This window comes from Melospiza georgiana, chromosome 11, assembly GCF_028018845.1.
Source record: "Melospiza georgiana isolate bMelGeo1 chromosome 11, bMelGeo1.pri, whole genome shotgun sequence".
NCBI classification, from domain to species: domain Eukaryota; kingdom Metazoa; phylum Chordata; class Aves; order Passeriformes; family Passerellidae; genus Melospiza; species Melospiza georgiana.
Genome location: NC_080440.1, coordinates 16,620,170 through 16,647,811, shown reverse-complemented (window position 1 = coordinate 16,647,811; position 27,642 = coordinate 16,620,170). Strand labels below are relative to the sequence as shown.

Below are 27,642 nucleotides of genomic sequence, written 5' to 3'. Positions count from 1 at the left end.
CAGATTTCTAATACTAAGTAGTCTGCATGTGAAAACATTGTGTGATGCATATTCATGATGCAATAACATTAAAATAATGTGAACATAAGAACCACAGAACCTGTACACATTACAGCTCCTCCAGGCAAAGGCTAAGGCAAACTTGCTGAGAGGTACACTGCCTTTGGTAAATCTGAGTTCATTAAAATCCACTCAAAACTAGAAGTTACAAGAACACCAATTAAGCAATCTCCTTCAACATAGAGCATTTCTAGAAGCAAGACATTAATTCAAATACATTATGATTCAATTTATATAACTCTTACCAATCAAATTAAGCAGCCCTTTGATGAATAAAAGCAGCACGTTCAGCCAGACTGCAAAATGAACAATACTCACAATGCATGGTAAGACATAGTCATTCATATTTTTTTCTAAGACAGAGAATTTATGTGTAAAAGTAAGTTTGGTGAGCAATTTTTCACAGCACACTAAGTACTGACCACAGTTTTCTTCCTAGATTTTCACAGAAATAAAGAGAGAGCTTCCGAGAGAGATTATTAAATCTTCCAATAATCACAGATCCTTTCAATCCTATCCAGTACAACTGTATCAACTCCAGTAACCTTCATTAGATACATTTGCCTGTACATTATCCACCCTTGGCCTGAAGAAAATGAAAGCCCAGAGTTCACACTACCTCCTTTGGCAGCTTGCTCCAAGGGCCACTCATCCCTGCTGTTAAAGCACATGGACCATGGGAAATGCCTGATTTCAGTGCACAGCCACTGCTTTTTGTCACCCTTCTGCATTAAAGAGCCCTTTAGAGAAACTCATTTTTTGCAGGGCAGGGACAGCAGTGATATCCCCACACACAAATAAGCAATTAAACACCATTAAAAAATCCAAGAAAAAGTGCTGGAATAATTTTGTAGAACTCACCCACAGCGAAATTTTTCAACAGCATTTCAGGAACAGCTCTAAAGCTGTAAGATTGTAACAGTCTGGTACTGAGACCACCTGCACCATGAACACACACACATCTGGGGGTTCCACATAGGTGAAGCCAAGCTCCTGCTCAGTCTAACTGCGATTTATCAGACATCATCTCTTAGCCCTTCCACACAGATTTATGCTGTGAGCTCATGTGACCTGCCCATTATAAACACTGAGATATTTTCAGAATTATTACTTTTGTTGAAATGGTCCTTAATTCTCAAGCATGACCCATACATCTCATTATACACCTTTGCATGATAATTTATGTAAGTAAATGATGCTCAGCAATCCAGATCATCCCTCTCTGGCTGTTTCACTCGCCCTGTCACTCACTATTATTCCAATCTCCATGTATCCCACAACCCCATTCACTTATAATTTTAATTAATTTGCTACCAATGCTTATAACCTCAGAGACTGCTGAAATGCCACAAAGAAATCCATAAGAAACAGATATTTCAAAATTCTTTTGAGATGTCAGTAGGTTAAGAACATTTCACCAAATGCTTTAATGACATGGTAAAATCCATTCTTTCAGTAATTTTGTGATGTGTTAAGTGGAGAGCAGAACAATACTAGACCTTCACAATGTTAAACTGACAGTCACATTACAACAACATTACGTCTTCACAGCTATCTATATCTACCTAACACAAATCAATGTTACATATTGTATTTGAAATTTCCAGTAAGATGTAGTCTTGAACTTTCAAAATGGGTTTTTAAAATTATTTTATTTCAGCTCTAATGAGCATTTCATTTTCATACAGCAGCTGAATGCAGTACTATGTGCCACAAAATCCTGTGCAGACTGTCCCTCGGACAATGGCAGGGAAGGGGCTGCCAAGTCTTTGAGCTGAGCTGCCTGTATGGGTTTCATTCACTAACAAAAGATTGTTTAGTGTGCTTTTAAAGCACCCAAAGAGGGATATCCTGGAGTTTCAATTGATGGTCCCTTGCAAGGTTTTCCTCCATTAATAAGTGGAAAACTTTTAACATTTGCAATTCATCTTTTCCTTGTTAAAGCCATGGAGAAAATCTGGTTCCTGTCCCCCTATTCCAGTGCTTTTCAAGAAATGAAGCAGCCACCACCCCTCACCTGCCTATTGATCACCTGTTCCCTTATTCCAGCACCACTGCAGTAACAACCTTTACATTCCTTCCCTTCATTTAGAGTCCTCTTGAGTTTGTGTGAATAAATAATTAAAGAGACTTTGAGTCAACTGCAGCATTTGAGAACTGTGGAACAGGAAGAGGCATTTGGCCAAAGGAGATCCAAGGACAGGAGGCAGAGAGTGACAAGGCAGCAGTGCCAAGAGGCCACCCCAAAGGACCAAGCCAGCTCCAGCTCTCCCTCTTTTCCTTTCACATCACTTCTCCTAAACTTGTGGGTTTGTTTCTCATCTCCAGCATTCCTCTAATCTTTGATATTACTACTGATCAAGAACAGCTTACTACTATTCTGCTGTTCTGTTATTATTCTGCTAAGGTCTCAGTGGTGCTAATACTGTCAGGGTTGCTGGAACAGGACTGGAACCTTTTTTACACTGGTGACCCACATTATGAACTAGTTAGTCAGCTGCTTCCCATTTTACAACTGCAAATTTATTTCTATGTCAAAGCAAATCTGGAAGAATAACCCTGTTTCCAATGACCTGAAAATCCACTGCCTTCATCTATCATTGCAGGTCTGCTTTTAGACAAAAATACACACATTTAGGGTCAAGAAACTTAATGGGAATTCAGTGGCTTAATTTCTTCTTTTAAGAGCTACGTCCTTGGAAAAAGTTAAGTCTCCAGTGTGTCTTTTCCTCAATTTTATTCTCTGCACAAGGACGAGAGCATGCACAGAATTCAGGCAACAATAAATCCTAGTTTAGTAAGACTGAAATATCAAATCTGAATAAACTCCATGTGGAAATTAATTAAAAACCCAGTAGTAATAACTGCCAAATGTGGTGGAAATGAAGCATGGGAGGTACTGAGATGCAATCTGACTGCTTGATCCTACTGCTGCCCAAAGCCAAAAAAACCCACAAAACACCCACAACTAAAACCAACAACCCAATAAAAGTTTTCAGCTATTCTGAATATACAACAAAATCAGTTCTTTTGCATAAAATTGGAGATAAATTCATCAAAACTGAGAAAAAAATTAACATTTTACCCTGCTGAGCTCAGACCCAAGAGGTGCCACATCAGAAGCAGTATCTTAAACAAAAGCTTATTTATTCCTCTTTCTCCTATATGCTGTAAGTAAGCCTCAATTACTCTAATTGCAACATCTCCTCCTGTGCTAATTCACATCATAGTGAAACCACCTCTTGTGCAGCACTAAGCCAGGGTTTACAATCACTCTCATGATTAGCAATTGCTACAGCTACTCAAATATAAGAACCACTGCTCTGACAACCAAAGTCAAACAGCTTCTTGTTCCTTCACTTGAAAAGGAGGAAAAATGAAAGGAGAGTAGTGTCTGACTTCTTGGCTTCCCCAAAGTGACTGAAAAGCAGAACCATTCTGAACTCTGCAGAAAGGAAGGAAGCCATCACTGGGTTGGGATGTAACATTTTCAGCATGAAAAAGGGGGCAAACAGGGACAAAATTCCCTGTTGGTGAGCAGGAGTGGCACTGTGCCCCCAAGGAGTTTTTGTTGTTAAGGTTTTGTTTGGGATGTTCGTCACACAAAGTGTGAAGATGACAACAAAAGGAAAGGGCTGGCAAAGAGCTTGGGCTGGACTGGTGAGCCCCTTGTATTCATTCATGGGCACATTTCATTACTGGGAGGGTTTCAAGTCAAAAATCCTGACTGAGCATCAGTTTGGGAATGTAGGTACAGCATTAATGGATGCATAATGCCAAAGTATGGACACCTGCAATAAGACGACAACACCAGTCTCCAATTCAATTTTCTGTTTCAAGCTTCATATGAAACAAGAGTTCCAAACCTTCTTGGTGTTTCTCATGGTCAACTCCTCAGAGCACTGACTCTTTCTTCTTCATAAAGCAGCCACTGACTCCAGTTCCCCTTCTCAGCCAGCCACCCCACTCTTTTATAGCATCTTCTTCTCATTGCTTACAGCTGTGGCCTGTTAAAGTCAGGCCTGTTCCTAATCTTTGCTAATTGGCCCAGCTGCAACTCCTTAGGGGTAAGATTACCTTCTACATTATCTTTATTTTCTTATATTGTATCCCCCTACAGACTGGTGATAAAGAACACAGACTAAAAAAATTAATTCTTTAACAAAGAATAGGAGATTGGTTTTCTGAAGCAGTAACAGCAGCACATTAGGGCTTCAATCCCCTTAGGCAGAAACATAACATCTTATACCCTTCCCTTGTCTTAAGTAATGGTCCAGGAGCTATTTCTCCCAGAAACAAAACCTCCTTCACCCTCTCCATTCCAATGTGCCACTGAAAGGGACAAGGTACAAATATACAAATGCCCCCTAGTTTTTCTTCTCCTCAGTGCTTCTTATTTCCAGAGAAAACTGGGGGAAACACTGAAAACCCCCAATATTATTAAAATACCTCAGTCCTTTCTCAAAAGCTGTATTTAATTGGGTTTTCACAATTCAGCATTTGACCAACCCTTTTAAGAACACAGGTTATTTTAAAAATACATATTGGTCCATGACGCATGAAGAAGTGCTCAGGGAAGGGGTAATGTGGTAGTGGAAAAGATCATATGACAACTTGTATTTTAGACTTTGATCTTCTCTTGGTGCCTCCTCAGGTTTCTTTCTGACATTTTCAGTATAATGTAAAACCTTGCCTGCATGCAAAATACAAACTCAGGAACAAAAATCTGAAAATGCTGCCATAGAAGCCCGAAGTTTACATGAATAAGTTACAAGCACTTACCTAGCCAGGACAGTTCATCTCCCTTCAGTGTTACTGGTTAAAAAACAAATGATAACCATGATATTATTTCATTTCTCCTCTGCCCTCCTTCCTGAAAAATGTCTATCTTTTCTTTAAAGAATGTTAACACGCCTGACAATATTTCTAGACTAACATTTGAGCTGGCATACGAGCACCATAAACATTTGAAGGTGCTACTGTAAAAGCACCTTATTTTGTCCCAGATAAATCTCCTGAGCAAGCTCCACACAGCCCATCCAGGAGAGAGCTTGGGATGAGCTGGTCACTCTATGGCAGTTAAACCTTGCCAACAATTCCCCTCAAAATATCCCAGTCTTGGTGCACACACCACATGTCAGGAAGTTTACCTCAACAGTGCCATCAAACACTGCACTCTTGCTGCCCCTGTGTGTACAAGCTCTACAAGAACAATATGTTGGCCAGATGAATGGAATTATGTTAGGAATTACTGGTATAGGATCAAAGCATTTTCTTTAAAAAATTAGCTTGTTTCAAAACATGAATTAAACACCATGAAAGAGATCCCTGGGGCTTGGTGGGAATGGGAAGGGGAGAGAAACTGAGCTACAGTCTCAAAACCTTACAGTTTGGTCAAGCTAATATGTGCATGGATTAACTTGGGAAGTTGCTCCTGTATCAAAAAGGAAGTGCACTGACCCAGCAGAGCCGAAGTTTTAAAGCCCCAGGAGAACAGCATTAGCCAGTTTTCCAGAAAGCAATTACTGCTCCACCATCCTATTTGGAGGCTGAGGGAAAATCGGGCTCTACTGTCCTGGCTTTCCATTTGTGCTGCACCCTGCAATACAGTTAACGATAACCACATGAGACTTCTCATATTTGCTTGCACAACTTCACAGAAGAAAAAAATAGACTTTTATTTTCATTCCATTGGCCAAACTGGAAATTGGAATTTGGAAATTTGTTCCAATCTCTCAAGTTTGTCGACTGCAAGAACATTACCACAGTCAGTGATTGAAACGGTCACATCAGGACAGCACTGCAGCCTGATACTTCTGAGAACACTCTGTAGGAACTTTCTAAAAAGGAAACAAGCCTCACTTCAGGCCTTCTGAACTCTATTTCATGGGCATGGTCTCATGTTCATGAAGAAAGCACGCACCTATAATGACATTTTAGTAATTTCCCATTGTGAAAAAGAATTGGTTTTACTCTTGAAAGATTATTTAAGCAGTAGAAGTATCCTCTGAAAAAGCTTTTCAAGTTTATTTTCTGTTCATCATGATTATCTTTTAGAATTGCTAATTTTTGCTCATCCTCTTGGGGAAAAAAATTAGGTTCTTACAGCTGCTGTAAGACTGACCTAATAACAAAATCTCCCAGAGCTCCACAGAATGAGTCTCCATTCTCAGTGTGAGAGGAAGCCAGAGCATGTGCAGAGAATGGACCCATGTCTGTGAAGAACTCAATTCCCACTTCCAGTGTAAACCACCAGCATGTCCCAGATCCCAGCAGTGTTTGAGCAATCCATCATGGACAGCGGTCACTGCCGAGCCTGGAGACAGGAGCATCACCTCTGCTGAACTTTCAGTTTGCTCACTGTCTCAGCAGTGACTCATGGACTGCTTAACAATCTTCCTTTAACAATCTTCCTTTTCAGGCAAGTGCTCACACAGTGTGTTTGGTTTTTCCCCTTTCTTTTGCTGGGGGAGGCAGGAGAGTTCTTTCCTGAGCTGTCTTGTCCAGAAGCTCTGCAATAACCCCGCTTGCATAAACAACTGAGGCACAGTACACTGCTTTGGTTTATGGAGTGTATTTTATAAAGACATCTTAGAGAAAAGAACACTGAATCTGTGAGGGAAATCAATCTGGCCCTGAGAAAACGGCTCCAAGCAACACAGTTTGCTTCCTAGCAAATTCGGGCTTAATGCTCATGAATTATTAAATTACCACATTGGCGAGAAGCCCCAGGGGAGGATTACAGAGCTTACAGTAAGACTGTTACTGCAAACACTGGGTTTCCATGGAAACAGAAAATAGTGAAAATAACTACCTGTCATTTCTCTTGTCACGTTCAAGGGAAAACCACCACAATGTTAAAGTGTTATTGAGGCTTGCAGGGGAAAGGGAGCTAAGCACCAATTACATTCTCCTTAGCTTCTCATGACTCTGCCACACTTGAACATTTGACACCATCATAAGGATTTTTGTGTTATTTCCATCATGAAAGGTACATATTTTTGTTCCTGAAAGGAATTCTGTCAACTAGAAAAGGCTTCTATTTAAAAAGGAAAAAAAAAAAAAAAAAAAAGAGAGAGAGAGAGACTTCAGTCATTGAGTGCAATTCCCCAGTGATGGTGATTTTAACTAATGGAAGGCAAGGCAGGCTGACCCTGCCAGGTGGCAGGTGAGGGAAGCTTTGCAGGGAAGACTTCTAATTTTGGATTACAGGTATTTTGTAGAATAAGGATTTTATCACCATCTCTACCCTGGGAGAAGCTAATGGTTCTGAGGTCTGGTACAGCAGCTGTCACGTTTAATATCTGCTCTACAAGAGCTTTGCACATGACAACTTCTGTCAGGAACACAGACCTGGCTTTTGAGGGGGAATTTCCCCACAGAAAGAGCTGAAGCACAACAAGAGGATTCCATCCACTGAGCCTTCCTACAGACAGAAAATTACTTGGAAGTGCTTTCTCTGGGCTCACTTACACATTTAAACAACACAGATTTCCCCGCTGCCCCTCACGTGAGCAGAATTTCTTCCAGCTGTGTGTTCACAACACATTGTCAATTCCTCCTGAGCAGGAAAAGGGAGGAAGTTCCAATGCCTGCAACTCATTGATTTCTTTCTGTTAACAGCTAAAAAATCAAAATATCTCTGTAGAACACTCTATATCCTTGCCTATTTGTACGTCATACTTGATCCCCAACTACAAAAAAGAAAAAAAAAGCCCCCACTAGTGGGGGAAGGAGGACGGTGGTGGTGAGACATTCAAAATAAGATGGATATTTGTAAAAGCTCCTGCTTTGGAATAGTTACATATTAATAATTCCATAGGAACTAGGGAAAATAGTAATCTTATAGAAAAGAATTAACAAATTTAATAACACCACTTACATGTCTTACAGCAACTTTCAAACACAAATCCAGACAGTAGCAGTTTCTTTTGCATACACTATTAAGACAGAGAATAAATAGGAAAACCAAGCAAATGCAGATTCTAGAGAGATCCAGGTAATGAAAGTCAGTTGAAGCAACCAATAAAGAAAATGAAAATGCATCATTCCTCCTGTATCCTTTCCTAAAAATCTAGCCACCAAAAAGCCTTATAAAATACTCCACAGGTTTTGCCTTCAGTGATGACAAAACTTGCATTTTTCAGAAGTTCTACATTCTACCAGAAAGGCTCTTTGTCCCAGCTGTCTGTGTGCAGCAGACTTCAGAGACACACAGATTTTCCATGGTCACTGCAGTGAGCAGAACAAGGCCTTTGCTGTGGGTAGCAATATTTCTTTATGCCTGCTTGGCTTTTAAGGAAGTTCACCTTGAGAAGGGTGAAAAGCTCATGCTGCTCCCATTACTATTGCTATGAATTTATCTATTGCACAAAACTCAGAAAAATACTTCCCTTGAAATACTAAAGCCACAACAAACTGAAGTACAGGAGGAGCTGAGGGAGGATTAGCTATCCCAATAGATCAGATTGCTAAAAGACAGGTAAAAATATAAAGATGGGTTTTTTCATGACTAAGCAATAGAAAAAACTCATTAGTTGGTAAGGTTAATCCCTAAGAAAATTTTCTGAATATTAAAGGAATAATTCTGAGTGATACAAAGTTATTTTTTCCCAGCAGCCAAATCATTATGCTGTCAGTGAATGAGATAACTTTTCTATTTTAAAATAGCTATGCTATTAAAAACATAACAAAAGGAAAATTTAGCGCATATTGCACAATAAAAGTAAAATATAATTTTCTACTTCCTTACATAGCAACTGGCAATAAACGAACATGATAATATTTTAAAGCAACTAACTGGGGATAAATGCCTACACATGGTCCCAGCACTCCCAGAGCCATTACTTGAGAGAAACAATTCAGAAAAAGGATCTTCAGGTCAGTCCCATATCCTGGGAGAGAATGCAGTCAGGCTGACACAGTTTTTACTGCAGATCCCTCCATGTTAATTAACAACTTCTCTTGCAGCTATTCAACTTCAACCATATCTATCTTCCCAGTGACCCTTCTTTCCTCTTTCTGACCTTATTAATGCCAATCTTACCCTTTTTTATTCCACCTGCCCCCCCTCTTCATCTGCCCAAGCAGATTCTGGTGTCCAGAACATGTACAAGTTCTACAGCCCTGGCTTGGGCAGGCAGGGCTGCTCTGAACAGGTGTTCCTGCTTTAAGGATCTGATCTTGCACATCAGAGCTTTGAGGGGACTCAAACCCCTTCTCGGACAGGACCTGTGGGAAATTTGCCATTCCATTTCACATGTTAGCACAGTGTTTGAAATGAAAGCTCCTGAGAGTGGTAATTGTCTGCAATTAGCAAGTGCTACAGGAAAATTATTCAAGATGGCATGTGTAAGCACAATGTAATTTTAGCTACACTGCTCCTGCTAACAATTTTTAGAAGCTGATATACATTCCTATTGACAGTTAAAAAGGAATTAAAAAAAAGAGACTAAATGATGATGAGAACCATGGAGCTAACGGCCATCAACAAATACAAACAGAGATGAGGGATTCCTGTCAAATTTGTCAAGGTAACCTTCAGCAGCTTGGTACAGATTTGTATTCTGACGTCTGAACCAGGAATACTGTGGCTCAGAAACTCCTACTACAGAAAGAGTGAAAACCAAATTCCCTACAAATTCATCATTTCTAAATCCAGCAGTTCCAAGTGGTGCATTTCATTCTACTCTACCTAAACACTGGCACAAACATTCTCTTCTTCCAGCCTCCCCTGGCCACTCAAGTGCAGTATTGGGGCTTCTACAGGACTAGGTTGTACAAATGAGTAGCAGCCTGAGAAAACTTCTAACACTCACACACTGGTTAAACCAAACCCAGTTTGGTCATGCCCCAGAAGTTTACTTGTTTACAAGGACACATTTAAATGGATAACTACGTTCTCTAATAATTTTATCCCTTCAGTATCACGAACTATTTACACATTTGTCTGCTGATTTTTATCACAGAAAATAATTTGGTTGGAAAATGACCCAAGAACCAGAGAGAAGTTACAAATAGGAAATCATTATCTCCATTGCCTCTGCAGTTACCACCAAACCCCACTGCAGAGCAGTACTAACAGCCAAACACTGCCACTGAACATTTGACTCAGCCTCGAAAAATAGGGGCAGATGATTTTATGTCAGATGACTTTTGAGCAGCTGAATCCAACTATCCTGCTGGAGACCCAGGGCGTTTTTTCAGTCCATAATTATGTTTCCAAACCATGTTTCTCTCCTGAGAACTGCTTTGTCAATGGTGCTAAATCCTTAAGACAAGACTTGGGACAGACTGTACTGCTCACATTCTCCCCATCATCCACCCACAAGCTGAGAACATTTCCACAAAAAACATCTTTCTGTATCACCTATTAGCAAGAGCTTTAAAGAGCAAGCTTATATTTTTTCTCATTTTGGCTACAGCTTTTAGATTTTAACACTGAAATAGAGGTTTCCCAATCAAACTCCTAGCCCGTGTTGCAGCGTTTACAATCCTGTCTCACCCCAAAGACATGGCAGATATTTAAAACAGACACTGCAGAGAACAACTGGTCTCTCAACCTGTTGGAAAAGAAATTAAATTTAGCAAAATATTTAATTATAGTGAGTTGTGTGTGAACTGGTTTGTTAAAAAGTAGTTTTGTAGCAGTTGAAAGTGTGGTGGGTTTTGTGTGTAACCTAGCAGGTAGTCTTAGGGATTTAATAAATAATTAAACTAGTGCAGGAAAGTAAGAATGCTAACCTGTCTGGAGGCAGCATACAATGCTCTTAGAATAAGATAAGCAGAGGATTAATGATCTTGTTTGTGAACCAAGGAATGTATCACAAGGGGTCTGTGACCAGGCAAGGGGAACGGGGAACTGTTTCTTGGAGACTTTGTTGTGAATCCCATGTATAAGAGGGAAGCACCCATACGTGAATTTGGGGGCTCGGGTTTTTGGGACGTGAGTCCCCCAGTTCCCCGGGCCCTTAATAAGGCACCCACAAAACTTATCTGAATTTTGTGTCATTTATCAATCGGGCAACAAACCAAGGGTTTGAACATTTTGTATATGAGAATGCCCACATGGACCTGCTCAGTGAGTCCCAGCAGCAGCAGCAGCACAGGCACTGAGCACATCTCCCAGTCCCCCAGTCACGACGAGGTCGGTGCTATAACGGGAATGGCAAAGGCTCAGTGAGTAGGAGGAGGCAGGTGGAGGAGTTACCAGCAGAAATATGCACAACACATCTCCCATGCATAATTACTGCTTAGGCCCCCAGATTTTCATATTCAATCACATCAGAGTTTCTCTTTTGTTCTATTCACTCTCCATAATTAAGGATATTTCTAGATGACAAGAAAATTTTAAATCCCAGTGGTGTGTAAAATAGGGTAACTGCTTGAAGATGCAGGCAGAATGAAAAACATTCACATGTTTAAACATAAACTTCATAAAGAAAAAATAAGACAAATTTATTTATCCTTTTCCATACTCAAAAGACTGAGAGAACTGGGATTGCTCAGCCTGGAAAAGAAAGGCTTCAGGGTAACCTAACTGCCCCTTGCAGAACTTGAAGGGAGCCTACAGGAAAGATGGAGAGGGACTCTTTACAAGGGCTGGAGTGAGAGGACCAGGGGGAATGGCTTTACATTGAGAGTGGGTTTAGATGGGATATCAGGAATAAATTCTCCCTTGTGAGGGTGGGGAGGCCCTGGCACAGGCTGCCCAGAGAAACCCTGGATCCCTGGAAGTGTCCAAGGCTGGGCTGGAGCAGCCAGGGTGAGCAGAAGGTGTCCCTGCCCATGGCAGGGGGAGGAATGAGATGGCCCTTTAGGTCCCTTCCAACCCAAACCACTCTGGGATTCTATAACAGTTAGAATGAACTTAAGCTTTTTTTTCAGAAAAAAATACCACTATCATAGCTCTCAATGTGTCATTTCTCTAAGTTTTGCATAATTCCATTTCCTAGAAAAATAGAGTTATTGTATAGGTATCTAAACCTCAATCTTTCACTGAATTTAATTTATTTTCACTATCAAAATCATGCTAAAAATGTCAAGAAATGTAAATATTTCTCTTATTTGTTGCATCTTTCTAGCACAGATAACACTCTGCATGCCTTTGTCTACCAGTTTCCAGCTCCTTTAGAGCAGTTAATGCAGCCTGTATCTCTTTATACCATCAAGTTTAATACTTCTCTTCTATTGAGGCAGGAGGTGCATTCCCATATAACAGAACAAAATTAGTTGGCTCTGATGTGATTTGTGCTTGACAAATCTATGTTGACTTTTACTTACCACCTTGTTAGCTTCTTAGTGCTAACAAGTAGTTTATTTGTTCCACAACTTTTCACATTTGTCATCGGATTGCAGCTGACCTTCTTAGAGAGATTGAGGCAAAGCAGCCATTAAACACTCCAGCTATCTTGGAAACATCTGCTCATGGCTTAATGTCCCCTTTAATCTGTTCAGCTATTTCTTCATTTTGTTAAAAAAAAAAAAAAAATTTGCCGGTAAAGCATTATAGAATTATTCTTTTGGTTTTTCGTCCTTGATGCCCTTTAGTAGTTGCATTTTTTCTACAAGTTTCTGTCTCTTCCCATCCCTGTTTGTGCAATTTCATTTGTCCTGTTTTATACTGCCTTTCCAACATGACACAGACTTTCTGTTGTCTCCATATATATTTAATTTTTCCTTCATACTCAAACAATTTGCTTTTGTGCTCTTTAACAGTATCATTCAGAAACATACAACTCTCAAATCTCTTTTCTCCGTATCAGTTTACCTATCTCTATTTGATCTTTACTGGCACCTTCCTTACTGAGTTTACCATCTTTACAGTAATATTTTCTCTGCCGCTACTCTCAACTGGATCACTCCATGACATTCATCCTAAGATATATCTCACAATGGGGTATAATCATTGGCTATAATCCAAGCTACATCAATTATCACATCATTTTCCAGTAACTTCCACTCAGCAAACCAACTGAGGTATTAAAGATGAGTCACAAAGTTGCAAGACTAGTGTCTTTTGTATTCAAGAAAAAAAGAAATCCCAAATACTTTAAAACAGACAAATAAGCTTTAATCCCTTTTTAAATCTGAGCCTTCAATTTCTATTTACTTAGAAGTATTACTTTCTATATTTCTGTCAGATTAAAAGTGAAGTAACTTTTCCCTTGTGTTTACCTCTAGGTCTGACCCCTCTGCTGGCAGTGTTGTTATTCCTGCTGTCCACAGCTCCCCACTGTCACCCTTTGCTTGCTCCTCCTTTGCTCACAACCATTAAACACAGCAACATTTTTGTATTCAGAATCTGGAATCATCTCAAAAGGTATTTCAGCTGCTGCTCCAACCTTCTGATTGCTAATCCCCACCTGGTGCATGCTGTTGCTTCAGCCCTTGAAAAACACTGGAACTTTCAGCAATTCTTCACTTAACCTCCCTGGGAAACAACTCTTGGCACCAGCAGGCTCAGGGAGGTTTGTAATCCAGCACATGTCCAAGGCAGTAACGCTGAAAGCCACTCAGCCTCCAGCATGAGCTGCTTGGGTAAGAAATTTATCAAGCTCCAAACCATTTCAGAAGTCAATTTGTCCCTTTCATTTACAGTGCAGTGTGCAGAAGCCTTGCTTGGGTTTTTTACCTTAATGTACTATTTCCCAAGAGGAGAGAAAATGTTTTAAAGTAGATAGAAAAACATCATTCTGAATTTGTAGCAATGTGTTTGTCTGTTTTCTGGTCTCTTCTCCAAAACAGAGCTCAGCCTCATTACACATTTCTTCCCCAGCACTCTTTGGGATGTAGGAAAATGTAAAAATTATGCTGTTTTCACTACAGCAGACCACTGATGCTTAATACAAAGAGCTAAGTAATAACAACTGTTTGCACAAAAAAGCATTACTATCTATATTTAAATTTGCCTGGACCACTCTTTTTGCTTTTCCTCGTTATAACAATTATTTCCTTTTTTTTTAAACCACTGGCAAAACCCTTTCCTTAAGGCTCTGCACTCAGTGTTTACATACAAACTGCAGCCCAAGACAATTCATCTCCTTTCAAAGCAATTTCTGCCGGCAGCAGCTTGTCTGCCTGTCCCTTCCTCTTCCTGGCAGCTTTTCTCATCTCAATTATTTAATATTTTATTGCTTTGCAGTAGGAACTAGTTGGGTGCCTCTTTTCTGTTTGGTTTTCCATTTTCACCTTTCCCTCCTAATAGCTATTTTCTGGTAATTCTCTCAAGAGAGGAATCATAGGCACATCCTAAACTCCATCCACTGGAGAGTCCAAAGAGCTGCAGAGATGGGAAGGGCCTGGAGGAGGAGCCTTGTGAGGAGCAGCTGAGGGCCCCTGGTTTGTTCAGCCTGGAGGAGACTGAGGGGAGACCTCAGTGGAGCCTCCAGCATCCTCCTGAGGGGCAGGGGAGGGAACCAATCTCTGCTCTCTGTGCCCAGCAGGGAGGGGCTGCAGCTGTGGCAGGGGAGGTTTAAGCTGGATATCAGGAATACCATCAGGTCATCAGAGCTTTCTAATACAGACCAGTTTTCAGTGGGATGTACTCTGAAGAGATACAAAACTGTTTTCACTTACTCTAAGCTTTCTTCCTGAGAGAGGAAGAAACATTCTGTGGCTTTTCCCTCACTTTGGAACAAATCTAAATCTAGTTGCTGAAAACTAGGAGAGTTTTGACTATGGCAGCAAGTGAATGCCAGGAAATGCTTTTACCAAAACTCACAACACTGCACAAATATGATGTTCTTCAGACCAGACCAAGTTGCATCAGCTAAACTTCCAAGACACAAAATAAATGCTGCAATGCTCTTCTACATACCTTGATGTTTCAAAACACATGCTTGTAAGAGGAAAAGCCAGCCCATCTCATGTTTGCTAACACTGGTACCAATTAGTTCAATAAACTGAGACACAGGGATAAATGTTAAGAGTTTATGTTGAGAGTAATACAGCGAGGAGAAAAAGCTATTTTGTGACATGCCTGGAAGGCAAGGAGTGGAGGAAAGTTACAGAGGCACACAGCAGTCCATTCTCAAACCAGCCCCACAGCCTGGCCCTGTCATTATTTGTGCTTCTTAACCAATAACCCTAAGGAGGAAGCTTCTGTAATGTCTGGAGGCAAAGTCAGAAAACTAAAAAATTCAACCATTTTGTGCCTTTAATGCTTCACTAAATTTCCTATGCAAGGAGCAGTCTGATATTCCATGTAAGAACTGCAGGGCCAGCAGTTCCTGATGTCCCAGCTCTGTCCTTCCAGCTGGGCCACAAGAACACACCTTGTGTTTAGCTGCATTGTACCTGCTCTGCTCACAACTCTTTTCTTTTCCTAGGAAGCTTTTTAGCTCTTGGACAAATTCCTACCTGATCTGTTTGCCTTCCCGGACATCGTACAAGGAAAAAAACACATCAGTGTCCTCTCCAATGGTGTTGTAGGTGAAGCTCTTCAGGCTGAGGAAGAAGTGATGAGGCACTGGCATCCGGCAGGCTTCCCCGTGCCGCTGACGGATGGTGTCCACCTGGGGCAAACAGGGAAACCATTGGCACCTCCTCACACAGAAAGGACACCTGAACCATTGGCACCTCCTCACACAGAAAGGACACTGAACCATTGGCACCTCCTCACACAGAAAGGACACTGAACCATTGGCACCTCCTCACACAGAAAGGACACTCAACCATTGGCACCTCCTCACACAGAAAGGACACGGAACCATTGGCACCTCCTCACACAGAAAGGACACTGAACCATTGGCACCTCCTCACACAGAAAGGACACTGAACCATTGGCACCTCCTCACACAGAAAGGACACTGAACCATTGGCACCTCCTCACACAGAAAGGACACCTGAACCATTGGCACCTCCTCACACAGAAAGGACACCTGAACCATTGGCACCTCCTCACACAGAAAGGACAATAAACCATTGGCACCTCCTCACACAGAAAGGACACTGAACCATTGGCACCTCCTCACACAGAACCATTGGCACCTCCTCACACAGAAAGGACACTGAACCATTGGCACCTCCTCACACAGAAAGGACACCTGAACAGACCAACCTGAGCATTTGAACAGAGATCCTGCTCTCCTCTCACCCTCAAGTAAAAGTTTAATCTCAAATATATTCTGCCTCAGAGATAGGGGCCAGATTAAGCTTTCTGCCTCTATTTTTAATGTTTCTAATTTGAATAGATTGATGAAACTGTGATAACCAAGTAGATACAAAGTAAATGGTTTATGCATTGGAAATCTGATTTTATCAAGTAAACCAAGTCAATCCTATTTCTCAAATTTTGCTTTGATTCTGGTACTGAAAATGAATTATAAGATGGTACTGGAGTGAGTCCTGATGATTTCCATTTAAAGCAGATGGATTTAAAGCATTGTCAGTAACATTTGTTACATTATTTCTTTTGAGCAGCTGCAATTCACCTCTAGAGGCCAGTAGGACCAGGGCAGTGACTGCCCCCCTGTACTGGGCACTGCTGAGGCCACACCTCAAATCCTGGGGTTTGGGCCCCTCACTCCAAGGAAGAACTGAGGTGATGGAGCCTCTCCAGGGAAGGGGATGGAGCTGAGGAAGGGTCTGGAGCTCAGGTCAGATGAGGAGCAGCTGAGGGGGCTCAGCCTGGAGAAAAGGAGGCTCAGGAGTGACCTTATTTCCCTGTGAAACTCTCTGAGAGGAGGTTGCAGCCAGGTGGGGGTTGGTCTCTTCTCTCAAGGAAGAAGTTGTGTCAGGGAGGTTTAGACTGGATATTAGGAAAAGACTCTACACTGAAAGGGTTGTCAAGCACTGGAACAGGCTGCCCAGGAAAGCACTGGAGTCACCATCCTTGGAGGGATCTAAAAGATGTGTAGATGTGGTGGCCTAGCAGTGCTGGGGGAACATTGAGACTTAATCCTAAGGGCATTTTCCTCTCAAAAACAATCCATGACTTAGAACAAAGCTTAACAGGCCAGTTTATCCTGCAGGTATAAAAAAATCTTAACAAGAGTTGATAACATGAGCAACCAATCAAGCCAGATAGTAGAAAGGTTTACATTTTGGCTCAACATATCAAGACCTATTTACAGCAGTGAATGCTGGGGTGGCAAAAGAGAAAAGAGTATAAGCAAATGTAGGCTTTCAGTTTTTACAACCCTTTACATCCATTCATGCTGATCTCAATAAACAGGTTGCATGAATATCTTAAGTTCTCTATGCTCACCTCCTCTGAATGCACTGACAGGTACAGTCTAACAAAAAAGTCTTAAATTTCCAGACTTACAATTCAGATTTGTACTTGTTTAAAAGGAATTTTGTTCAGGACTTAAAATTAAACCCAAGGAAATCCTCATTCTTTAAAGACAGGTACCTGTGGAAGCACAGATCTCTGTAAAGATCAAAGACAGATTCCATGACCAGGACAGGATTATACCAGCACAGACAGGATGTGTGGAACAGAAGCCACTAAGCCACGTGTTGGCAGGTAGACAGAAGAGTCACAGGGGCACAGGGAGGCTTTTGATCTCTCTCCACAATTGTATCTTTTAAGAACAACAGTTACAAGCTCAGGAAAAGAGACCTAAATGGAATTTGAAGAAGGACCTTAGTGACTTAAATACTTGGGAATCTTCTGAGGAAGTGTTCTGTGGGTAAGGACTTACCCAGTCATCTCCATCATACCTTTACCTACATTACCAAGAACTTAAAGACAATAAAAAATTCAAGCATGGATGGTATTTACCTGTGATGTGCTCTGCTGGACACTGTGTCTACTTGACAAATGCTGTGGAGATACAAAACAGTAAAAGTTAAACACAAAACAGTAAAAGTTAAACCTTTTCAAAAGAAATATTTACATTATATTTATATAGCATTATAACAGTAATTCTAAAATATCACTATCAAAATGATTACCAACTTTTCATGCCTTTTTATCAGTGTATCATCACTCACAAGACCACTTGCCTTCCTAAAGGCTTTTCTCAGTTAAGCTGTTTTTATATCTATTTGAATTTACAGGGAGTATTTACCTTAGCTTTTAAAGTAAAAGGCTATCACAAGTTAGACAGAATTTCTAAAAAAAAGAAATGCTATTGCAGTGTTGGAAAATTTAATTATTCTGTATAATCTGTGTCTTGTCCTGCTAAATGGGAAGATACCTCACCACTAATCCTTATCTCCTGGTATGTTGTCTGTGGAAAGCTGCATTTGTTAAAAAACACAGGCATCTAGAAACAAAGATGGATTTTAGAGGTTGTTAAGTCTTTTTCTCTAATAAAAAAATGAAATCCTGAAAATTGGTTAAAGACTCTTCTACAATTTTAGCTGCCCAATACCTGTAAATAAGAATCAGTATAAAGAGCTACATGTCTAAAAACTCAGAGGATGATGCTGCATTTAAAGCCTTTTATGCTAGAAGGAGATGTTATAATCAGAAAATGGACTGCAAGACTCACTGAAGCCATTTAATCTCCAAAGGGAGATTTAAATACTAATCTAAATTGAAAAGGTTTCAGAGAGCTTTAAAAAACCATCATTAATGATTCTGCCATGCCTTTCCCTGCACATCATCTTAATATTAGCATTTCAAACCAAAATATTAACATTGACACTGCCACACACTATTAAATACTCTCTTCATTCTCCCCACCTCCCTCCTTCTATTACAAATCCACATCTCATTCTGACCAAACATTTACACTCTGTATCAGAATTAGCAGATCTGTTGCCAAACACAAAGCTTCAAAGGAGGTGAAAGCAAAAGATTGTCCACAAAATGTATCTGGTAATACTCTTAAACTACAACGCAGCCTTTCACCCAGAACACAAACAGGACTTTTTACCACAAAAGGAGAGATATATTATATATAATAAAATAGATAATATAATATATATATATTATAGATAATATTATATATTCTTCATAATCAGAACAAACCAGGGAGGTGCTGGGGTGCTGCCAGAAGCTCACTGAGCCCCTTGCAACCCCTCAGCAGCAGTGGGCCCAGCTGGCCAAGGATGCCCCTGGATGTGACACTGCTCGTGCCACATCTCAAATCCTGCGCTCACTTTTGGGCCCCTCAATACTGGATTGGTTTTAGGGAAAATTCTGTCACCCAAAGCATAGTCAAATATTAGAAGAGGCTGCCCAGGGCAGTGGTGGAGTCCCCACTCCTGGAGGGATTTAGAGGACCTGTAGTTGTGCCACCTGGGGACAGGGGTTGGTGGGGCTGTGGCAGTGCTGGGGAAATGGTTGAGCTCAATAATCTTAAAGGTCTCCTCCAACCTGAACAATTCTGTGATTCTAAATGGCATTTTTGGACATCTGTTCACATTCACAGTTATAAAAATGTCCTCATTCACACTCTCAGTGGAAAAATAATGATCTTCAGTTCCATTGTTTGTGTATCTACTGCATCATCATCTGAATGTTAAAAGCCTTCAAGTTGGCTGAGTTGCCTATTCATCTTTTTGTCACCTGCAACCACTCAGAATCAGCTGGCATAGAAAAGACCAGTTATTGAAGCTATGCAAGGTGTCCTGACTTCTTTTGATTAAATTAATCTCTAAATCCAAGTAAGAAAGTGAGACACTCAGGCAACACAAATATGAGAGGTGGTCTGAAGAGATTCATTAGCAAACACTGCTGCTTACAGAGTGTACACTATGAGGTAAATCTATGACACTAAGTGGTAAAAACTTCAGGTTTTATATTTTTCCACAACCAAAAGATTAGATTTGACTAACTCTCTGCTGTCATGCTTCAGGACCACGTTATAACAATGCAGTCACTGACTGAGTTCATTTATGTGCCCTTGCCTCTGGCCAGGCAGAGTGCCCAGAGGGTCCATGCCATTTTTGGCTACTTGGATGGGAGGGTGACTGAAAATAACCAAGATGGATTTATCAGGGGTACATTATCCTGGATCAAGTGATTCCCCTGAGGTAAAATAACCAAATCAGTACATGAGGGAAGATTAGTGGCTGCTGTGTCTCCCCAGCTCAGCAAGGCCCTCAGCATGGTCTCCCACAGCAGTCCTGTACCAAGCTATAAACTTACACCTTCATGAACCTTATTTGATTAAAAAAACCTAATGAACAGTAGGATTTTTGGGCTCCAGAGGTAGTGGCTGATGGTGTGTATTTTTCAGGGGTCTGGAAGCAGCAGACTGGCAGGGTCCTACTAAAGCAAGTCAAACAGAAGTCAGGGGAGCACTCAGGCACAGGGACATTTAACAATTTACTGTTTCTGTTACCAGAAATGGAGCCAGCAGACTAGAATAACATTAATTCATTTTTCCTCAGCACTGAGCAAACTACAGCTGAAATACTGCATTCAGCAAAGGCCAGTGAAGCAGCACAAGGAGCATGCAGGGAATGCAGCATTTTGAGTCTGGAGAAGAGAAGGAGACCTGAGGCAGCCTTCCTGTAACCATGAAGTTCCCAGCATGAAGAGGCAGCCAGGCTCTCCCCAGAGCTGCACAGCATTGGCCACAATACTGTGGTCATCAACTCTTACATGGGCTATCCCAACGTTCCAACAAGGCAAAATGTAACCCCATCAGGGCAGCCATGACAACATCAGAACATTCAATCCTTTCCTTTGAGGAATTTCAACATCCAACCAGACAAAGCACTGAGCAGCCTGGTCTGAGTTCAGTATTGACTTTGCATTGAGAGCAGAAAGTTTGCCTAGACATCCCTGAGGCCCCTTCCAACCTGAAAAGCCTTCCAAAGTGATATAAAAATAGGACTGTTAAGAAATTATCTATCTTTATTTATTCTAAAAAAAAAAGAAAAAATCAGTTTAACCTTTATTTTCCCCAAAAAATAGTTGTCTGCAAAGGTTGTGCAAACTTTCACAGACACAATGTTCTGTAGATCTTTCCTCATCAAAGTGTTTTCTGATGCTTAAATTGATTCCTTGCTATTGAAATCTAGGCCTATTGATTCTTTTCTTATCCATCATTAGGATGAAAAGATTAATTGATTCAGCTTGTGATTCCATTACAACCTTCAAATCTCCTCAACAAACCCACCTAAACTTGGAGTGTCCCAATCTGCACTTCAGAGCCAACAACTGACTGCAGGAGTTAAAACCTTACATTTATGATTCTCCCTGGTATACTACATTTTTCACATAATTTCTTAAATTTCGCTCTATTATTTGGAATTCTGATCCTTACCTCCACTGAAAGAATCAGAATGACCATTTCCAACTTTGTGGATTTTGTATATTTAGTAAGCAGACTCCTTATTTCAGCATCCAGTCCTCAATTAAACATTGAACTTTAAGTACTACAAAATGGAGGATAACCCCAAGAAATTCACCTAATTCATCCCTCCTCCTATTTAATCAAATTATTGGCAACCATTCTTTTTTTTTTTTTTTTTGTATGTGTTTTCTAATTAGCTCTGTGTTTACATTACAGTCATTTCATTTAGAACTAATGACCTTTGGAGAATTTAAATTAAAACAAACATTTAAAACCTTTACCAGAATCTAAATATGACCAGCTGCTTCTCCTCCATCCACTAGACTTATCTATGTTCTGGAAATTGAAAAAATTATTATTATTATTATTGTTATTATTTCCCAGCATTTTTTACAGGGAGGCAAAAATTACCAGCTCCTCCTCCATCATCTGTTCTTAAGGTGTGAAATTGGCTTGCCCTTTGCTGGTATTCTGGAACCTTACCCATCTTCCCAGTGGTTATCACTAACATGTCTGATATGGCTTCTCCAAGGATCCCAACTGGAATGTACACAGCTCCAAATCCTCTGGAACTGAAAACCTCTTGAGAGCATCACCACCTTACCAGAGTTCAGGGGGGCAAGAAGGACATTAAGTGCCCTGTTATTTTCTTGCATCATGTGCCAGTTGGTTTTTCCCAGTATAAAAACTTTCTTTTAGCTTCCCAGTTAGTACCAGGTTATTTATATAAAACTGTTTCTTGATACAATTGACCACATTTGCTCATTTTATTTGAATTTGTGCATTAATGGCCTTTCTAATTTTTCTATTTACCCATTTGTGCTATTCTATTATATTCTCTATAATTCTGTTCCTGTAAACTGGCTTTCAGTAATCTCAATTTCCCTTTTACTCTAATGCCTGGAGAAAATGAAGAATTCTGAATTTATCCAATCTGGCCTGTTAACGAGCATCTTGTGGTTTTGTTCTTAATTTACTGAAAGAACTATCAATTCTCCTTACCTCCACTTTCTCATCAAACCTCTTCCTCATGGTATCTTATCTACCAGCTGTTCTTCCTCATTCCTTCCCCCAGCAATGCCTGGTGAGTGAATCCCACCATTCCCAAGTCACTCTTTAACTGCTTTCTGCCTTCATATTCTCATCTGACTTTTTACTGGGCTTTAGAACCCAACATACACAAACCCGTTCTCTGCCAATCTGCTTTGTTTTACAAAGACAACCAAGAAAATCAAAAGAGAAATCAACAAAGATTTCCTGATCTTCTGTCCAGTTTGTGCCCAATTGTTTTCCTTATCTAGAAGAGTTTTGGGTAACTGAATTCTTATTTTCTTGCCTATTCCATCTTACCAATCACATTTACCATTTGAATAAAGAATAAACACCTACGAGGTGATGGCAGCATTAATTCGAAACTATTTATTTAGGAACTCTATTTTTTTTTAAATTAGGAACTCTGGTGAACTCATGGCATTTCTCTCACACAGTTGGAAAAAATGCCTGAGCTGCAGCAGTTACACAGCCAACAGCTGTGCCTTCCATGCACCTCCTGAACTTGTCCTGAAGACACACACCCACTTCAATAACCTTATAGAAAAACTAAACATAATTAATCACCAGCTTTGAACATTTCTGATTTGTGAAATGACTTCAGACATTTGTGTCTTGTAACCCTTCCACTAAAATGTGCCATCCAAGTGTTCCTGACATCCTGCAGGACTCTGTGTTCCTAAATGACAACTTCAATCCAGGGGCAGCTCCAGCGCTGAGCTCTGTGGCAGAATTCTGAGAACATCTTTTCCCACCATTCAAAAGTAATATGTATTTTTAAAAAGTGTTCTGTCACATTGGTTAAAGTCACAAACATTGTCATAGGGAAAGGGCAATTTGCTTTCCTTCAGGAGCAAAACAACAATTCCTGACAAGTGCTGTGCATCCTGCAGCCACTGGCATTTAGCTTCAGAATGAGTAACATGGAGAAGCAGGATGTGCAAGGCCTCAGAGCACAACAGCTCTGCCAGAGAGATGAATTCAGCATCACCCAGCAGCCACAAACACACCCAGCAATGAAACATGAGAGCTAAAAGAGGCTCAAATGTAACAACTTACAGTTTATCAAGGAGAGCAGAGCTAAGTCTAATGGCTGAATAAAAAGTGCTTGAATCTCTGTTGTCACAGAGAGAAAAGTCTGATGTGTTACCTCACCCACTGCTCTGCTAATGAGTGTTTTCTGTTACATTTAACATCCCACAATCCTGAAAATATAAGAAAGTAATTTGGCTCTCACAACTACTCCTGCAAGATTATTTTCAATGTAAAACCTCACTGCTCATTTGAGAATCCATAAAGTATTTTGTCACAAATAAGGAGGATTCTCTCCCTGGGTTTCTGTTAAGTAATAAAAACAATCCCCAAACCACATTAGAAATAACCCTTAAAACAACCTAAGTCACCAATATACCTTTCCTTCATTTTTTACCAAATTTAAGTTTAAAAAAATGTAACAGGTTTTCAGCTGCTTTGGTCCCTGAAATTGCCTCCTGACTGTGAAGAGATGTGATTAGACAGCACTGTCCTCTTGCATCCACAGACCCCAGCAGCAGTGAAGTGTGAAGTGAGTAATGGCGCTGTCCTGAGCCCTGCCCAGCATGGAGCAGCACAGAGACAGTCACAGGACTAAGGGTGACATAATCAGGCTGCTCTGGCAATAAATATTGCCTATTTGCAGTACTCCAAGTACTCAGAGTAAAAAAATGTGCAGAATAAACCTCAGAGTAATAAGCCAATCCTTAGTTAGCAGCTAATCTCACACCCTGAGTCTTCACTGATGGAATTTGCTACCGAGTTATTTCCAGGCTGGGCTGAAGGAAAACTCTGCTGTACTGGCACCAAATTCTCCTCAGACCATGGCAAATAAGGAAGAAACTGTAAAAACTGGCACTATAGATTGGTGCACTTTCATATTTCTTATCCAATAATTCTTATTTCTTTCCATTAAATCTATTATTATACATTGCAAATAATCCAAAGCAGCAACAGCACCCAGCTTGTTTACAAAACATGCCCTTGGTTTAAGCAAAAGTCACATCTTGCAACCAGACCCATCACCAAGCCACATGGACCTCTCTGCCCCTAATTTTAAATAACTGAAAGTCAAAACTGTTTTAAAACAGGAAATTAAAAGCTTCCTAGGAGTGAGCGACACACTAATAACATTATGTAGAAAACAACTATTTTCTTTGGAAGATATGAAATGAAGAAATTGTAGAAAATAATTGCTGAGGGTTTTTTGTTGATAAAACAGCATTTGGGGAAGGGTTTTCATTCACTTTTCTGAATTATACATATTGTTTCTCCCTCTACAGTTACATCACAATCCAAACCAAAATTATCTGTATTAGTCCTACTAACAGAGAATCCAAACATAGGTAGTAAAATGCATCACTGGCTTTACAGTTCACTAATGGCACAATTCCCATTTCCCAAACAACTTCATTATGTACAAACAGGACTGTACAAGTGACTAATAATGACAGCATTTGGAACTCACTCCAGTGAAGGAATTGTACTGCTTCACCTGAAAATCCAAATATTCAAACAAACTCCATGCTTTCCAAGGAGCACTGACATACACCAGGGATGGCCTTAATGTTCAAGGATTAGTTTTGCCTAAATTAACTTATGCACTGGTCTCCCTCCTCTCTCACCTTTTTTGTGAGCTCAAAAGTCTTTGCAACAGGGCAAAGATGTTTATTATCCATGCAACCACAAACCCAGACTTTTCACTTAAGTATTCTTTATCTGCAAATCTGCTCAAAGAATCAAATAATGGTTCTCACAGACTTTCTGGACTCAGAGACCCTTCCAAGAGTTAACAGCATGTTACTTTGTAAATTGAAATAAAAATGTATCAAAGCATGCCACTGCTTAGGGTAGGAGAGACACTGCTGTGGTGATCAGGGTGCAAATGAAGAAGACATTTAACTAACAACGCCATTGGAAACAAAGAAACATGTAAAAGTAAAGAATAAAAACATTTTCCCTTCTTTCCCACCCACAGTGAAAACTCAGAGCAATCTCCCATAGAATTTCTTACCATTTTATAAAGGTCTGACACACTGATCTGATCTGAATCCACAACCTCAAAGTCCTTCCGTGGAACTAAGTCAAGGCCCAAATGTCTGCAAGAGAAGGAAGGAGCAGTGTCAGTGAGGCCCATGAATGTCACCTGCACCTCCTGCATGTGCCTCCTCCAGGGCAGGGACACAGCTATTCCAGTCCTACTGCAATTGTTAGCCATTAAACAATTCTAAAGAAAATTTAATGCAAATATCAAAAAATCCCCCTACAAATTTGTTACCTTTTGTTCCCCAAATTCAGTGGAGCTCTGGCAATTAACACAGGGGAAGCTTTTGGCCAATATGTTGGTGCAGTACTCAAAACAAGGTAATTTTGTACATGGAAATGCAGCAGGCAAATAGAGTTCATATTCTGTTTGCTGCTGAAGTATTTGACAAAGATCCTTCATTACATAATGAAAAAGTTCCATTAACAGTCCTGTTCGAATGTGCCAACAGATTCTGAGTCTTGGGAAGGTGCTTTGATATTCCTGGTGCTCATAAAACTTCACCCCCATGTAAACACAGTAATTTTTGTTAGTAATAAACAATAACTGCAATAACAATAATATTAATCTGTAGTTGTAACATACACAAAATGTTTTTAATTATTCTGAAGAGAATTAATCAACTTAAATCAACTATATAAACTGACAAAAAAAATACCAGTGCAAAGATGACAAGGAATTCAGCTGTAAAGAAGGCAGTTCAGGTCACAGCTTCACAGGAGGAGCAGACAGAATAAGATATTCTTTATCCAGACAAATAAATGCAAACTGTTAATGATTAATTAATAACTGTAGACTGCAGAACAAGACAACCTTAAAGGTGACAAACCCCAAGTTTTGTTCCATAGATCTTCAGTTTCTGAGGCACAAGGAGTTCTGAGCATTACAATAAAAAGCTACACTAAACATTATTATTATGAGTAAATTTTTAAGAAACCCAACACATGAATTAACCATTTTCCTGCTTTAGCCTTATATAACTTCGATACTTCACTTCCAGACATTTTATATTGAAATTCTTAACAGTCTTAAAGAGAAAAACCAAACAGAAGAGGTGCCCTCACGAATTACTGTGGCACTCCTGTCACAAACTATAAAAGAAAAGGAGAAGCCAATTTAATTTTGTAATCAGAGAGGGAAACATTCTGCAGACTTGTTCCTGATGGCAAATGAAAAATTTTATTGAGAAAAACCTCTCTGGTACTGTAGAGTAATTGTGTGGAGCAATAACAGAAGGCTCCAGGCAATCCAGTGTCTCTTTCTGAGCAATTGGCTTAAAACAACAGCTGGGGAGAAGCAGCTCTTTGGAAGAAGCTCAGCTACCTTTGCTCACCAAGGTGCTTTTAAACGTTACCCAGAAGTTTCCAAACTCCATAATTCTTTTTTTGAACCTTTGCCTAAGCAGGTTTTTCTTCTTTATTTATATCCCTAAACCCTCACATCTCCAAAATACAGCTCAGCCCTGTTCACTTGCCCTGGCAGCACTGTATGGTCATTGAAACCCCCTACTGACCAACTGGAATTTCCAGTTCTCAGTTCTTTGCTCAAATCAATTATATTTTCAGTGGAAAATATAATTTTCCTTCTCCAATGCAGTTTCATATCAAATACCAAATTGTAAATTCTAATGCTACATTGTGAAAGTCATGGTTTCACACTTTGCTTTGATTAAACCTATCAAACACAAGTATCTGTGGCCCAGGACCAGTATTTGAAAACTGAAGCTGCAACAATGAAAATGACTGCATCTATTTACCAAATGAAAAAGATTAAAATAAGGACACACTAGGGTAATCCTTACCTGCAGCTGCCAGTTGAGCCTACTTATCACAGAAAGTTAAAAAATATAATACAAAAAATGGTAAAATCAGAGATCACTGCAAAGTTTTTTGTTTTTTTTTTTTTAATGTTACTGCTCATAAAATTCATTCCCAGAAGCTTTCCTGAATGTATCTAACAACCTCCAAAACAGCCTGCCATTCACATGTGTGCACACTCCCACCCTGAAGTCCATTGATAAAGGGATTTCCCCTCAGCACACAGATAGGAACAGATGATTCCTTACTGACACCATCAAAGCCACTGTGTATGCACTGCAGTTCCAGGGCAGACACTGAGCTCTATTAAAGTTCTCCAGGAAAACCTGGCCAAGCCAATCCCAGCCTGACCAGGTTCTGTTCACATCATTTCAGCTCTCTGGAGAGCTGGGGTGAAGCAGTGCCTGCACTCATTACTCAGAACATGACAAAAGTA

At 40.2% G+C, this 27,642-nt stretch overlaps 1 protein-coding gene across 1 annotated transcript in view; it reads right to left on the bottom strand.

The window, feature by feature from the left end:
* The window catches only part of DOCK3 (dedicator of cytokinesis 3), a 188,187-nt gene that overhangs the window by 92,966 nt on the left and 67,579 nt on the right, over positions 1-27,642 (bottom strand). Inside the window, 3 exon segments of the mRNA XM_058032100.1 lie at positions 15,421-15,575; positions 17,789-17,830; positions 25,360-25,444. Coding sequence (XP_057888083.1) covers positions 15,421-15,575; positions 17,789-17,830; positions 25,360-25,444 — 282 coding nt within the window.